Below are 15,516 nucleotides of genomic sequence, written 5' to 3'. Positions count from 1 at the left end.
TTTCACACTCAAACTTTGTATGTTCCAAATCTAACAATCAAACTTTTTAAATTTTAAAAATAATTAAATATCTGTTACATACATATATACATATACTTGTGTATGCATATATCCGTATATGTATGTGTGTGTGTGTGTGTTGTGTGTGTATGTTCAAAATTTCACACTCAAACATTGTAAATTTTAAAAATAATTAAATATCTGATACATTCATTACTGTCATCCCATTGGTCCAGCCAGCGCAACGTGAGTTTGTTCATTTCTCGATGACGTCATTTTATATTGATAATTTGTCTTACTGAGCGTGATTGTTTAAGAATTAAAAAAAAATGAAAAAAAAAAATGAACTGTTAGTGTTAGTATTAGTAAGTATGCTTAAAATTGTATTATATATATTGTCTGCTATATCTGTTAAGTTCTTCTGGGTATGAACACAAACATCCGGAAACGTTTCTGAAAACGGCTTCGTCGATTCACACAGTTTGCAGATGATTGTACCCCGATGAACGTAAACGAAATAACAGACAATCCTTAAATAACTAACAAAGTAGCCTCGCTACTCAACGAGTATTTTCGTTTAGTGAAAGGATCACCATCTTGCTTTTACACGTGTGTGTCTAACGTGCATATTGGTTGTTAATTAGGGAATCAACCAATGAATTCTTTGACAGTGTCTAACAATGCCCCCAAGTCCTGCAGGAAATGTGTCCAATACAGAGGGACGGAGAGATAAAATGTGTCCAAGACAGAGGGACGGAGTGATAAAATATGTCCAATACAGAGGGACAGAGAGATAAAATGTGTCCAAGACAGAGGGGCGGAGTGATAAAATGTGTCTAAGACAGAGGGATGGAGTGATAAAATGTGTCCAAGACAGAGGGGCGGAGTGATAAAATGTGTCTAAGACAGAGGGACGGAGTGATAAAATGTGGCCAAGACAGAGGGGCGGAGTGATAAAATGTGTCTAAGACAGAGGGACGGAGTGATAAAATGTGTCCAAGACAGAGGGGCGGAGTGATAAAATATGTCCAATACAGAGGGGCGGAGTGATAAAATATGTCCGAGACAGAGAGGCGGAGTGATAAAATGTGTCCAATACAGAGGGGCGGAGTCATAAAATTATTCCAATACAGAGGGGTGGTGTGACAAAATGTGTCTAAGACAGAGGGACGGAGTGATAAAATGTGTCAAATACAGAGGGGCAGAGTGATAAAATAGGTCTGAGACAGAGGGACGGAGTGATAAAATGTGTCCAATACAGAGGGGCGGAGTGATAAAATGTGTCCAATACAGAGGGACGGAATGATAAAATGTGTCAAATACAGAGGGACGGAGTGATAAAATATGTCCAAGACAGAGGGACGGAGTGATAAAATATGTCCAATACAGAGGGGCGGAGTGATAAAATGTGTAAAAGACAGAGGGATGGAGTGATAAAATATGTCCAATACAGAGGGGCGGAGTGATAAAATATGTCCGAGACAGAGAGGCGGAGTGATAAAATGTGTCCAATACAGAGGGGCGGAGTCATAAAATTATTCCAATACAGAGGGGTGGTGTGACAAAATGTGTCTAAGACAGAGGGACGGAGTGATAAAATGTGTCAAATACAGAGGGGCAGAGTGATAAAATATGTCCAAGACAGAGGGACGGAGTGATAAAATGTGTCCAATACAGAGGGGCGGAGTGATAAAATGTGTCCAATACAGAGGGACGGAATGATAAAATGTGTCAAATACAGAGGGACGGAGTGATAAAATATGTCCAAGACAGAGGGACGGAGTGATAAAATATGTCCAATACAGAGGGGCGGAGTGATAAAATGTGTCCAAGACAGAGGGATGGAGTGATAAAATGTGTCCAATACAGAGGGGCGGAGTGATAAAATGTGTCCAAGACAGAGGGATGGAGTGATAAAATGTGTCCAATACAGAGGGGCGGAGTGATAAAATGTGTAAAAGACAGAGGGATGGAGTGATAAAATGTGTCCAATACAGAGGGACAGAGTGATAAAATGTGTAAAAGACAGAGGGATGGAGTGATAAAATATGTCTGAGACAGAGGGACAGAGTGATAAAATGTGTCCAAGACAGAGGGGCGGAGTGATAAAATGTGTCCAAGACAGAGGGATGGAGTGATAAAATGTGTAAAAGACAGAGGGATGGAGTGATAAAATGTGTCCAATACAGAGGGACAGAGTGATAAAATGTGTCCAATACAGAGGGGCGGAGTGATAAAATATGTCTGAGACAGAGGGGCGGAGTGATAAAATGTGTCCAAGACAGAGGGGCGGAGTGATAAAATGTGTCCAATACAGAGGGACGGAATGATAAAATGTGTCAAATACAGAGGGACGGAGTGATAAAATATGTCCAAGACAGAGGGACAGAGTGATAAAATATGTCCAATACAGAGGGGCGGAGTGATAAAATGTGTAAAAGACAGAGGGATGGAGTGATAAAATATGTCCAATACAGAGGGGCGGAGTGATAAAATATGTCCGAGACAGAGAGGCGGAGTGATAAAATGTGTCCAATACAGAGGGGCGGAGTGATAAAATTATTCCAATACAGAGGGGTGGTGTGACAAAATGTGTCTAAGACAGAGGGACGGAGTGATAAAATGTGTCAAATACAGAGGGGCAGAGTGATAAAATAGGTCTGAGACAGAGGGACGGAGTGATAAAATGTGTCCAATACAGAGGGGCGGAGTGATAAAATGTGTCCAATACAGAGGGACGGAATGATAAAATGTGTCAAATACAGAGGGACGGAGTGATAAAATATGTCCAAGACAGAGGGGCGGAGTGATAAAATATGTCCAATACAGAGGGGCGGAGTGATAAAATGTGTCCAAGACAGAGGGATGGAGTGATAAAATGTGTCCAATACAGAGGGACAGAGTGATAAAATGTGTAAAAGACAGAGGGATGGAGTGATAAAATATGTCTGAGACAGAGGGACAGAGTGATAAAATGTGTCCAAGACAGAGGGGCGGAGTGATAAAATGTGTCCAAGACAGAGGGATGGAGTGATAAAATGTGTAAAAGACAGAGGGATGGAGTGATAAAATGTGTCCAATACAGAGGGGCGGAGTGATAAAAATGTGTCCAAGACAGAGAGACGGAGTGATAAAATATGTTCAATACAGAGGGACGGAGTGATAAAATGTGTCCATGACAGAGGGACGGAGTGATAGACGGAGTGATAAAATATGTCCAAGACAGAGGGGCGGAGTGATAAAATGTGTCCAAGACAGAGGGACGGAGAGATAAAATGTGTCCAAGACAGAGGGATGGAGTGATAAAATATGTCCTTTATAGAGGGACGAAATGATAAAATGTGTCCAAGACAGAGGGACGGAGTGATACAATGTGTCCAAGACAGATGGACGAAGTGATAAAATGTGCCTAAGACACATGGACGGAGTGATAACATGTGTCTAAGACACAAGGTCAGAGTGATAAAATATGTCCAAGACAGATGGACGAAGTGATAAAATGTGTCCAAGACAGAGGGACGGAGTGATAACATGTGTCTAAGACACAAGGTCAGAGTGATAAAATATGTCCAAGACAGAGGGACGGAGTGATAAAATGTGTCCAAGACAGAGGGACGAACTGATAAAATGTGTCTAAGACACATGGACGGAGTGATAAAATGTGTCCAATACTGGCCGAGACAAGAAAGAAAGAAAGGTTTTATTTAATGACACACTCAACACATTATATTTACGGTTATATGGCGTCAGACATATGGTTAAGGACCACACAGATTTTGAGAGGAAACCTGCTGTCGCCACTACATGGGCAACTCTTTCCAATTAGCAGCAAGGGATCTTTTATTTGCGCTTCCCACAGGCCTTTGTTGAACCAGTTATGGATCACTGGTCGGTGCAAGTGGTTTTACACCTATCCACTGAACCTTGCGGGAAACTCACTCAGGGTTTGGAATCGGTATCTGGATTAAAAATCCCATGCCTCGACTGGGATCCGAACCCAGTACCTACCAGCCTGTAGACCGATGGCCTAACCACGACGCCACCGAGGCCGGTGGCCGGGACAAAGACTATGGTATTGAAGATTATTGCCAAATATTAAATCTGAATGAGAAAATCGTAATACATGACCAAGGCCGTATCTCTGCATCATGTTGAAACATACTTAGTTATGAAAACTCAAACAAGATATTTTATTCTTAATACTTTACTTTTAGTTCGTGATATGACGTTCTCTGACGACGTGATGTTTACGTTCTTCGAGAAGTGAACAAACCTGCGTTCCTACGGCTAGATCTGAGATCAATGTGATCGCGTTAAACTAATGGAAATAATGGAAATTTGACTATTTAGACATAAACTCTTTCAACATTATAATTTCCCTTGGCAAATTAAATGCCGTATTTATTATTTTATTATTTTCTTTTGCAGCCTAGCAACTACGCCGACGTCATGCGAGATTTAGTGAACGAGCTGGAGAAACTGTCGCACGAGTCTGACGTCAGTCGAAGGAAAAGGGAGGTAAATCCTGTGATCGCTGAACTGTCGGATCAACTGAAACGTGCACAGGTCGGTGCATCATTTTACATCAGAGAACTAAAATGTAACAATAAAATGTAATGAATAAAATGTAATAAATAAAATGTAATGAATAAAATGTAATGAATAAAATGTAATAAGTACAATGTAATAATAGTAATAGGGTTGGGTAAACTTTAACTTTTTTTAATGTTGAGTTTACAGAATTGTTTTTATGACCATTTTGCCCGTAGAATCTGAATGCGATGGAATTTTTGATGTAGCAGGACGTTTGATATCGGTTAATGTTAACAATGGCAAAAATTCTAAATGGCTGCCACAAATGAAAATTTTCCAGCTAAAATTTTCCCATGTTTTCCTTTTGCGTGTAATCTGTCTTGATAGGTTAACTAGTTGTTCATTGACAAAGACGGCAGCGACATCTGTGTTTATTCATTGAAATCACCGATCCCGCTATGCTGACTTTCTTATGACAACTGAGTCACTAGATTCGAGTATGACCGGACGGTAATATTCTAGTGTTGTCAAGTCTCACGCATTCGGCGTGAGACCCACGCATTTGAACGTCGTGTCACGCTCTCACGCCGGAACATGATTTTCTCACGCATTTTAAACATTATAGCAAATATATATATATATATATGTGTGTGTGTGTGTGTGTGTGTGTGTGTGTGTGTGTGTGTGTTTTGTTGTTCATTCGATCTCGACGACCGACAACTAAGCCTGAGACTGCCGGCCGGCCCGGTTAAGCATCGTAAGGCATTAAAATCATATAATAGGTGTCTACGTTGTTTATTGGTCAGAATCTCGAACCTTGACCAATTGTCAGCGCGTTTATTTCCCGCGCCGGTGTATTCGGATTCACGATGTCGGACTCCGATATTTCAGCGGACCAGATCAAATCTCACTCTTTGCGAAAGTTCCAACTTGAGAGCTTTGATGATGATGATGATAACTAGTTTAACGTGCCCATATACCACTAGGGTTTCGAACACGCCCATCCCGAGTCCGACCTCCGATAAGATCGGTAGCCTGACTCGGGATGGAGGGGGTGAGGGGTTGAAAATGGGCAGCATTTTGAAAATAGCAATTAGTAAAAAAGTTAATAGAATAAATAAAAAAAATAAAAAGGTTACAAGCCAAAAATAAAAATAATTGACTGCTCGGCCGAATATTTACATAATTTGGAGCATTTTAGAAGGACAATCCAAAAATAAATAAGAGAAAGAAGAGAGGATCGGACTATTTAATAATATTTAAAAAAAAAGAAGTAATTTCAACATAAAATTTTGAACGCAGATCTAAAAGTTTAAAGTTCGATCGATATGTCCACGCGAGTGGTCTCGTTGAGGCCGTTTGGGTGCACAGCTTAAAGGGACGAGATGGGTTGCATCCCGTCAAGAAAACCCCAAGATTGACAATTGATAGACGTTGAAGGTTTAGTGCTGTGCTGAAATACAGATCTTGAGAAGCCGGATCCGTCTGAACGAGAGAGGATATCAGACTAGGGTATAGTCCAGTCGTCATGGGTTGGTATAGTGGTGCGGACGGGCCCGACTCCGGAGGATACGAGATAGTATCACTATAAAGCAAGGTAAAGTCTAGAAAAAGAGTAGTAGGGGCCGACCCCGCTTCCTATTTCTTCTTAGAGTGGGGCGGTCAATCTTCCAGTGCTGCTAGGACAGGCTCGGACATGTAGAGACTAAACGCGAACAACCGTGGCGTTCTGCAGAATGGCCATCATACAAGTCACGAAAAAACCCAAGTCGACAGTCAGACGGAGAAATGACGTGGAGGCAAGGAATCTCGCTAAAAAAGAATCCATCCAGGTGGTGCAGACTGTCAAAAACGAGAAGCGTTCCAGCGTTCAATCAGTTCTAATGGCCGCATACATCCCAGTAGTAAACTTCATTTCGCTGACAAAAACAACGAAATGAAGGACCCCCAAGCGAAACAAACACGTCTTACCGCGTGGAGCTCCAGACTGGGAAAAGTGAGAGCTTTGATATTCCTTCATCATGTTTAGTGACCAACAGTGTGAATTCAGAGGAATATGCACGCGCCGTCGATAGCCTAGCGCTTTACCACCTATGCATTGTCAAAGTGTTCTTAACTGTCCGTGGCCCTGTTGTATCTTAAATTGATGCAATTATTGTCACGGAGAATGACGAGACGTCGTTGTGTAATCGTTTTAGCTCTGCAGTTTTGATGCCACGAACGAATGCGCTACAAAATTATTGCTAGACTTTATGAATTAGGTGTGAAATGTTTTATTTGTTCTTCTACAAAACATTTCCTGTATCTGTATTTTGTTATTGTAACTTTCGTGACCGGCCTGGGTGGCGTCGTGGTTAGGCCATTGGTCTACAGGCTGGTAGGTACTGGGTTCGGATCCCAGTCGACGCATGGGACTTTTAATCCAGATACCGACTCCAAACTCTAAGAGTGCTCCGCAAGGCTCAATGGATAGGTGTAAAACCACTTGCACCGACCAGTGATCCATAACTGGTTCAACAAAGGCCATGGTTTGTGCTATCCTGCCTATGGAAGCGCAAATAAAAGATCCCTTGCTGTCTGTCGTAAAAGAGTAGCCTATGTGGCGACAGCGGATTTCCTCTAAAAACAGTGTCAGAATGACCATATGTTTGACGTCCAATAGCCGATGATAAGATAAAAAATCAATGTGCTCCAGTGGCGTCGTTAAATAAAACAAACTTTACTGTTACTTTCTCATCAATTCATGTTTGTTAAAAACAAAATGTAGATTGTTCTAATATCCACAGATTTTAATTTTACAATTCATAGACATGTTCAGAACGTGCGCAGAGGTACAATAGATAGATTACTTTATTTTTCATAGCATAATAATGTTCATCGACTTAAAAAAAAACAATTATGATTCGATAAAAAAAATGTTTTGTTTATATCTATTTTATATACTCTTTAAAAAAAGTAGGGGAACTCTAATAAGAATTTACAATTGCCAAAATTGTAAGATATATTAGCTGAAGGGAATGGTTATATGATAATAGTGAATTAATTGGGCAAACATTACAACCGGTAGTTCAGTATGACAGTGGGTTTTATGACCACCAAAGATCTTCAAGGACGATTGGTGTCAGAAATAAAATTTGAAAGTTGACGTTTTATTTTTCAGTAAATCGCAAAATCAAACAATAAAAATGTCTAAAAACAAAACAATAACAACTGTATGATCAACAGAATGAAATTTTTGTTGACAGAAATAATGTTCCACAGTGATTAATCGACCTTCCTGGAACTTGTACGGGACAACTGAATGATGCACGTGCAAACTATGGAATGTGTTTCGGGGTGTTGATAAACAGACCTGAACGTTCTTTACTGTGGTCAAAACGTATGTTCGGTCTAATAGTTGATATTAACATTAATATTTCAGGTTCCCCTACTTTTTTTGAAGAGTATACATGACTTGTTTGTTTGTTTGCACTTTTTGTTTTTACACATTTCACATAACGTTTGACTCGACATTTGTGGTTCCCACTATATCAACACAATGGTGCTCGACTGTACTTTGATTACACTGTATAATGCTAGCTATACATATACTTTCCTTTCCACATATAAATATACTTTCCTTTCCATGTGCTGAGGAGTCGTTAAACAAACATTCCTTTCTTCTGCAGCCCGCGGCGCAGTGTAACGTGAGCTGCGCGCATGACGTCGTCAGCTTACTGAAGGCTTACGTCAACTTCAACAACAACCTGCCCAACAAGCGACAGTCAGAGAAACGTCAAACCGGAACCGGAAACAATCTGGGCGACCTCTTCCGAGAGTTGACAGAAATCGAGGTAAGCAACTGTCACTATCGGGGACACCTCGATTCAAACGATGTCGTGAGCATCTCAATCAGAACCCATCTGATGATGATGTCGATATGTTTAATACATCATTCAGAACATTGATTGTTAACACTAGAGCATCGATTGTTAACACTAGAACATCGATTGATAACACCAGAACATCGATTGTTATCACTAGAACATCGATTGTTATCACTAGAACATATATTGTTAACACTAGAACATCGATTGTTAACATTAGAGCATCGATTGTTAACACTAGAACATCGATTGTTAACAGTTAACATTAGAGCATCGATTGTTAACACCAGAACATCGATTGCTAACATTAGAACATCGATTGTTAACATTAGGACATCGATTGCTAACATTATATTCAGTAACTCATTCAGAACATCGATTGTGAACGATATCTTCACTATCTCATTCATGTTGTTTACATATGTATAAGTATATAGTGTGTGTGTGTGTGTGTGTGTGTGTGTGAGAGAGAGAGAGAGAGAGAGAGAGAGAGAGAGAGAGAGAGAGAGAGAGAGAGAGAGAGAGAGAGAGAGAGAGAGAGAGAATGTATGTGAGTGTGTTATAAATATGATGCAATGTTTGTCCCAGTGAATTCTAAATCGTAAGCTAATGAAGTTAACAGACCTTTAACTTACCTCTAATTAATATTTTCCTCCACAGATCCACAAACTGGAACAGTACTGCAAAGACAACAACAAAATATGTCTTCCAGGTAAACAATAAACCAACCGCCCAAAAACAAAACAAAAAAGAAACAAAACAACCAAAACAACAACAGAGATACAAAACAACAAAAATAATAGCTAAAGGCAAAACAAACCAAAACAAAGAACCACCCCCAAAAATAAAAAAACAAACACCCCCCAAAACCCCAACAACAACACAAAAAACAACAACACAAACAAAAAACAAAACAACATCCCACCCCAAAACCCACACACTCACCAAAAACAACAAGAAAAAAGTTTAAAATTTAAAAATAACAAAGAAAAACAACAGCACACAGCTGCAGACAGAAAGTGAACGAACTAACCAATGAATCAACCAACCAAGACAAAAACACAGGAAAGCAAACAGGAACACAGCTGGATATATATATATATATATATATACTGAACAAAAAAAGAAACTTCCGATTTGTACATATAGTATTTGTTGTGTTAAAGAATTAATTGTGTAATGAAATTATATAGGCAGTAGGCCTATTAGCCTTGAGATGTATTATCAGGATTCATGAATTTTATTGATTATTTTTGCACTGTTAATCGTCGACAACGTGAAATTCAATTTGCACGTGCATGCATGGTTCGACATGTCCCGTGTAGTATTCGGTCAATTTGTTTTACTTGTCTTACTGACATTGTTGACAAGTGAACGAAGACGCTTCAAAATTTGTAAAAAAATTAACGTTTTTTTACATTGTAGCATTTTTAGTATGCCAAGAATACATTGTAGCATTTTTAGTATGCCAAGAATACCCAATAATTTACGCGTACGGGCGATTGATATGCTTGATGCTGGCATGTCGACAGAAGACGTTGCAAGGCATGTTGGGAGTTCTAGTCGAGCGATACGAAATCTTCGCATAAGATTTCGAACGACAGGAAGCACCAACGACTTGCCACGTCGTGGACGTCCGCGTGTTACAACGCGTGGTCAAGACCGCTATATCATGAACTCGCATTTGCGCAATCGATTCCAAACTGCCACTGCTACTGCTGCTAACACACCTGGGCTTCATAATAACCGAATCAGTGGGCAAACTGTTCGTAATCGTCTGCGAGAGAACGGTTTACATGCACGACGTCCTTACGTCGGATGCGTTTTAACGCAACGTCATCGTCTAAATCGTCTTAATTGGGCACGTGTACACCCTCGTTGGATACGGCGACGCTGGAATACCGTTCTTTTTTCGGATGAATCCAGATTTTCTTTACAACGTGGTGATGGCAGGGTGCGCGTCTACCGTAGGAGAAATGAACGCTATGCTGACTGTTGTGTTCTTGAACGAGATCGTTTCGGGGGTGGGGGTTCTGTCATGGTCTGGGCAGCCATTGCCCATGGTTATCGTTCACCACTAGTCGTCATTGATGGCAATTTAAATGCTCAACGTTACCGCGATGACATTCTCGCTCATCACGTCATTTCTCTGTTCTATAACAACACCAACATCTCGATTTTTCAGCATGATAATGCCACCTCTCATACAGCTAGAGACACTGTAAATTTTCTTAGGACAAATAACATTGATTTCATTGATGACTGGCCCGCTAAAAGTCCTGATCTCAACCCCATCGAGCATGTCTGGGATAGTCTGGACAGACGATTGAGGCGTCGTCCCAACCCACCCGCTAACGTCAACGAACTTCGTCAAGCGCTCATTCAGGAATGGAACAATATTCCACAGGCAGAAATCAACACGTTAGTCAATTCTATGCGCCTGCGATGCACTGCAGTGGTCAATTCAAGAGGTGGTCATACCCGTTATTAAGTTTTTTTTTTTTTTTTAACCCCTACCACACTTGGTCAAAATTTCTCCCAGTTTCTGTTAACCTATGGCCATGAATTTTGCACCAAACGATACATCAAGGAACACTTTAAACGCATATATAACAATTATTCCCCCGGTTTGTTTTCATCAAGTTATTTTCAAGCAAAGTTAGCGAAAGTTTCTTATTTTGTTCAGTATATATATATATATATATATATATATATATATATATATATATATATATATATATATAGAGAGAGAGAGAGAGAGAGAGAGAGAGAGAGAGAGAGAGAGAGAGAGAGAGAGAGAGAAATAATAAAAAATTAACATAAACGAACAAGGGAACAAAAACTAGCAAACAAAGAGTAAAGCATGCATAATGTTGAGATGAAACTATATTCTTTAGAACTAGTCTGATATCACTAGCATAAGGCCTGTCATATCATTACACTATCAGTCTGCAAAAAATAGGACACCATTAAATAAAAGAGAAATATTTTTCCTGTCATCTCTTCCTAAGTGGTCCCCGCTAGATACGCCCTGTGTTATCTATCCTACGTGTTACCACTCAGTGTGTTACTTTATATGTAGTAATCATTCTGTCATGTAACATATTTGTTATTTTGTCATATGTTTAAAACTATGCGTTGTTACTTTGTATGCAAATATAATTTTGTCATATATTTTATCAGATTTGTTACTTTGTACGCAATTATAATTTTCTCATATGTTTTATACCAAGTCTTGTTCGTTTGTATGTAGTTATCATTTTGTCGTGTTTTATCGGATTTGCTACTTTGAATGCAAATATCATTATGTCATATGTTTTATAACATATTTGTATCATCAAGCATTGTTCATTTATACAGTTTTCTTTTATTAACATAGTTTGAGTTATTATCATTAGATTAGTTAAAATTGTGTCTAATTATAATCCTAGCTCATTATTATCAGGTCATTGATCACTTTGTCTAGTTATAATCCTAGCTCATTATTATCAGGTCATTGATCACTTTGTCTAGTTATAATCCTAGCTCATTATTATCAGGTCATTGATCACTTTGTCTAGTGATAATCCAAGATCATTATTATCAGGTCATTGATCACTTTGTCTAGTTATAATCCTAGCTCATTATTATCAGGTCATTGATCACTTTGTCTAGTGATAATCCTAGCTCATTATTATCAGGTCATTGATCACTTTGTCTAGTGATAATCCAAGATCATTATTATCAGGTCATCTATCACTTGTCTAGTTATAATCCTAGCTCATTATTATCAGGTCATTGATCACTTTGTCTAGTGATAATCCTAGCTCAATGTTATTAGGTCATTGATCGCTTTGTCTAGTGATAATCCTAGCTCATTATTATCAGGTCATTGATCACTTGTCTAGTGATAATCCAAGATCATTATTATCAGGTCATTCATCACTTTGCCTAGTGATAATCCAAAATCATTATTATCAGGTCATATATCACTTTGTCTAGTTAAAATCCTAGCTCATTATTATCAGGTCATTGTTCACTTTGTCTAGTGATAATCCAAGATCATTATTATCAGGTCATTTATCACTTTGTCTAGTGATAATCCAAAATCATTATTATCAGGTCATTGATCACTTTGTCTAGTGATAATCCAAAATCATTATTATCAGGTCATATATCACTTTGTCTAGTTAAAATCCTAGCTCATTATTATCAGGTCATTGTTCACTTTGTCTAGTGATAATCCAAGATCATTATTATCAGGTCATTTATCACTTTGTCTAGTGATAATCCAAAATCATTATTATCAGGTCATATATCACTTTGTCTAGTTAAAATCCTAGCTCATTATTATCAGGTCATTGTTCACTTTGTCTAGTGATAATACAAGATCATTATTATCAGGTCATTTATCACTTTGTCTAGTGATAATCCAAGATCATTATTATCAGGTCATTTATCACTTTGTCTAGTGATAATCCTAGCTCATTATTATCAGGTCATTGATCACTTTGTCTAGTTATAATCCTAGCTCATTATTATCAGGTCATTGATCACTTTGTCTAGTGATAATCCAAGATCATTATTATCAGGTCATTGATCACTTTGTTCTAATTATAACTTTAGCTCATTATTATAACATTGATCACTTTGTCTAGTGATAATCCTAGCTCATATTATCAGGTCATTGATCACTTTGTCTAGTGATAATCCAAGATCATTATTATCAGGTCATCTATCACTTGTCTAGTTATAATCCTAGCTCATTATTATCAGGTTTGATCACTTTGTCTAGTGATAATCCTAGCTCAATGTTATTAGGTCATTGATCGCTTTGTCTAGTGATAATCCTAGCTCATTATTATCAGGTCATTGATCACTTGTCTAGTGATAATCCAAGATCATTATTATCAGGTCATTCATCACTTTGCCTAGTGATAATCCAAAATCATTATTATCAGGTCATATATCACTTTGTCTAGTTAAAATCCTAGCTCATTATTATCAGGTCATTGTTCACTTTGTCTAGTGATAATCCAAGATCATTATTATCAGGTCATTTATCACTTTGTCTAGTGATAATCCAAAATCATTATTATCAGGTCATTGATCACTTTGTCTAGTGATAATCCAAAATCATTATTATCAGGTCATATATCACTTTGTCTAGTTAAAATCCTAGCTCATTATTATCAGGTCATTGTTCACTTTGTCTAGTGATAATCCAAGATCATTATTATCAGGTCATTTATCACTTTGTCTAGTGATAATCCAAAATCATTATTATCAGGTCATATATCACTTTGTCTAGTTAAAATCCTAGCTCATTATTATCAGGTCATTGTTCACTTTGTCTAGTGATAATACAAGATCATTATTATCAGGTCATTTATCACTTTGTCTAGTGATAATCCAAGATCATTATTATCAGGTCATTTATCACTTTGTCTAGTGATAATCCTAGCTCATTATTATCAGGTCATTGATCACTTTGTCTAGTGATAATCCTAGCTCAATGTTATTAGGTCATTGATCACTTTGTCTAGTGATAATCCTAGCTCATTATTATCAGGTCATATATCACTTGTTCTAATTATAACTTTACAGATTATCTTAACATATCATTTTGACTAGTTTCTATGTTGAGTGCAATTATTAATTTGTCTAGTTATAACTTGAATTTTGAGTAATTACCACCTACTAATAACTTGCGATTTTGACGGTTTACAGTTTTGTTGTTTTTACTGTTCAGGTGCGAAAGGTGAGCCGGGTGTGGCGGGTCCTTCAGGGGTGGGGGGCGCACCTGGCCCCAAGGGCAGTAAAGGTCAGACAGGAGCCGCTGGAATAGCAGGTAGCTATTAATACATTAATTGTGCAGCTTATTATTAATAGTCAATTATTAGAGGTAACTATTAATACATTAATTGTGCAGCTTATTATTTATAGTTAATTATTAGAGGTAACTATTAATACATTAATTGGGCAGCTTATTATTTATAGTTTATTACTAGAGGTAACTATTAGTAATTTATTATAACATGTGACTATTAGTAAATGTTATAAAAGTAACCATTAGTAATTTATTATAATAAGTAATATTAGTAATTTATTACAAGAGGTGACCATTAGTAATTTATTGTAATATGTAACTAATAATAATTTATTATAATATGTAACTATTAATAACTTATTTATTTATTTTGTTTATTTTGTTTATTTTCTTGTGAAGGGTCTACGCGTGTTTGTTTTGTTTATTTTCTTGTGAACGGACCGCGTGTTTAATTTGTTTATTTTCTTGTGAAGGGGTCACGTGTTTATTTTGTTTATTTTCTTGTGAAGGGGCCGCATGTTTATTTTATTTATTTTGTTGTGAAGGAGCCGCATGTTTATTTTATTTATTTTGTTGTGAAGGAGCCGCGGGTCAGAAGGGAGTCACAGGTGGACGAGGAGTCAAGGGAGACACAGAAAGTCGAGGCCTCATGGGGCCAGCAGGGCCCGCTGGACCCAAGGGAGAGAGGGGTATCATGAGCCCCCCAGGACCGCGGGGGCCGAAAGGGGCCATGGGAGTTCAGGGGATTAAAGGGGACCGAGGTTTTGAGGTAGGCATCAACAATGTCGACTTTGTTTTATTGTAGTGTGTGTGTCTGTGTGTCTGTGTGTGTGTGTATGTGTGTGTTTATGTATGTATGTATGTATGTAAGTGTATATGTCTCTCTCTCTCTCTCTCTCTCTCTCTCTCTCTCTCTCTCTCTCTCTCTCTCTCTCTCTCTCTCTCTCGCTCTCTCTCTCTCTGTGTGTGTGTTTCTGTGTGTGTCTCTTTCTCTGTGTGTGGGTGTGTGTGTGTTTGTGGGGGGTTGGTGTGTGTGTGTGGGTGTGTGTGTGTGTGTGTGGGGGGGGGTGTATGTGTGTATGTATGTATGTGTGTGTATGTGTTTGTTGTTATTTATTTTTATCGTTTTACATTTTGTATTAGTATTTATTTCTTCCAAGCCGATGTGCAGACAGGTGACTGCTGACAACTACGACGTGGTATTACACCGCGGACTGTGTTTCACAACACGTGGGTTACTGACACAGATATCTGACAACTACGACGTGGTATTACACCGCGGACTGTGTTTCACAACGCGTGGGTCAC

General features: G+C 38.4%; 1 protein-coding gene across 1 annotated transcript in view; it reads left to right on the top strand.

Moving 5' to 3' along the window:
- Positions 1–15,013, top strand: part of LOC121373071 (collectin-12-like) — a 23,039-nt gene extending 8,026 nt beyond the window's left edge. The window contains exons 2-6 of the mRNA XM_041499515.1: positions 4,429–4,566; positions 8,202–8,366; positions 9,060–9,111; positions 14,131–14,229; positions 14,790–15,013. Of these exons, the coding sequence (XP_041355449.1) occupies positions 4,429–4,566; positions 8,202–8,366; positions 9,060–9,111; positions 14,131–14,229; positions 14,790–15,013 (678 nt within the window). The remainder of the gene's footprint in view (positions 1–4,428; positions 4,567–8,201; positions 8,367–9,059; positions 9,112–14,130; positions 14,230–14,789) is intronic.
- The last annotated feature ends 503 nt before the right edge of the window (positions 15,014–15,516 follow it).

The sequence above is a fragment of the Gigantopelta aegis genome, chromosome 5 (genome assembly GCF_016097555.1).
Source record: "Gigantopelta aegis isolate Gae_Host chromosome 5, Gae_host_genome, whole genome shotgun sequence".
Classification (NCBI taxonomy): Eukaryota; Metazoa; Mollusca; class Gastropoda; order Neomphalida; family Peltospiridae; genus Gigantopelta; species Gigantopelta aegis.
This window is presented reverse-complemented; position numbering and strand designations above follow the sequence as displayed.